At 44.8% G+C, this 795-nt stretch overlaps 1 protein-coding gene across 1 annotated transcript in view; it reads left to right on the top strand.

Annotated features, from left to right (window-relative positions):
* IPO9 (importin 9) overlaps window positions 1-795 on the top strand; it is a 60,852-nt gene that overhangs the window by 47,273 nt on the left and 12,784 nt on the right. Inside the window, exon 20 of the mRNA XM_011990542.1 lies at window positions 217-350. Within this exon, the coding sequence (XP_011845932.1) occupies window positions 217-350 (134 nt within the window). The remainder of the gene's footprint in view (window positions 1-216; window positions 351-795) is intronic.

Here is a 795-nt window from a genome sequence, read left to right as displayed (position 1 = left end):
AAAAAAAAAAAAAAAAGAAGAAGAAGAACAGATCTCATTAGACCATCTCATGAACTCTAAAATCTCATTTTCAGCTGAACTCTCTTAGCTCTCCTAATTAGTTGTTAACAGAATTTTCACTGTCAAATAGAGGGCCTTAGGACATGATTGCTTATCTCCTTGGCATGAACTCTAGATAGGTAACTGATTGACCTTTTTTTGGATCTTCCTTGCCAGCTCTGTGGCACTCTGTAAGCTGCTCCAGCATGGCATCAATGCAGATGACAAACGGCTACAGGATATCCGTGTGAAGGGAGAGGAGATCTACAGCATGGATGAGGGCATCCGCACCCGCTCTAAGTCAGCCAAAAGTGGGTGATGCTGCAATTCCTCCAATCCTCTCCCTATAATAAGGGGCTAAGGATACCTGGGTGGAGGGAAGGAATGCATTGTGGTATATATTTTTAAAACATAATTGTTGGTGATGGGTTTGATAAAGAAGCAACAGGAAACTTAGATAAAAGGGATCAGAACATATGGTTTCTTCCTGTTGTCAAAAATGGACAAAAATAAGCTGGGCGTGGTGGCTCACGCCTGTAATTCCAGCAGTTGGTGGGAGGCCAGGGCGGATGGATCACTTGAAGTCAGGAGTTTGAGACCAGCCTGACCAACATAGTGAAATCCTATCTCTACTAAAAGTACAAAAATTAGCCAGATGTGGTGGTGGGCGCCTGTAATCCCAGCTACTTGGGAGGCTGAGGCAGGAGAATCGCTTGAACCTGGGAGGCAGAGGTTGTGGTGAGCCAAGATCGTGCC

Source organism: Mandrillus leucophaeus, unplaced genomic scaffold (genome assembly GCF_000951045.1).
Source record: "Mandrillus leucophaeus isolate KB7577 unplaced genomic scaffold, Mleu.le_1.0 Scaffold38, whole genome shotgun sequence".
Taxonomy (NCBI): Eukaryota; Metazoa; Chordata; class Mammalia; order Primates; family Cercopithecidae; genus Mandrillus; species Mandrillus leucophaeus.
The sequence above is the reverse complement of the archived record's forward strand: the minus strand, read 5'-3'. Positions and strand labels throughout refer to the sequence as shown.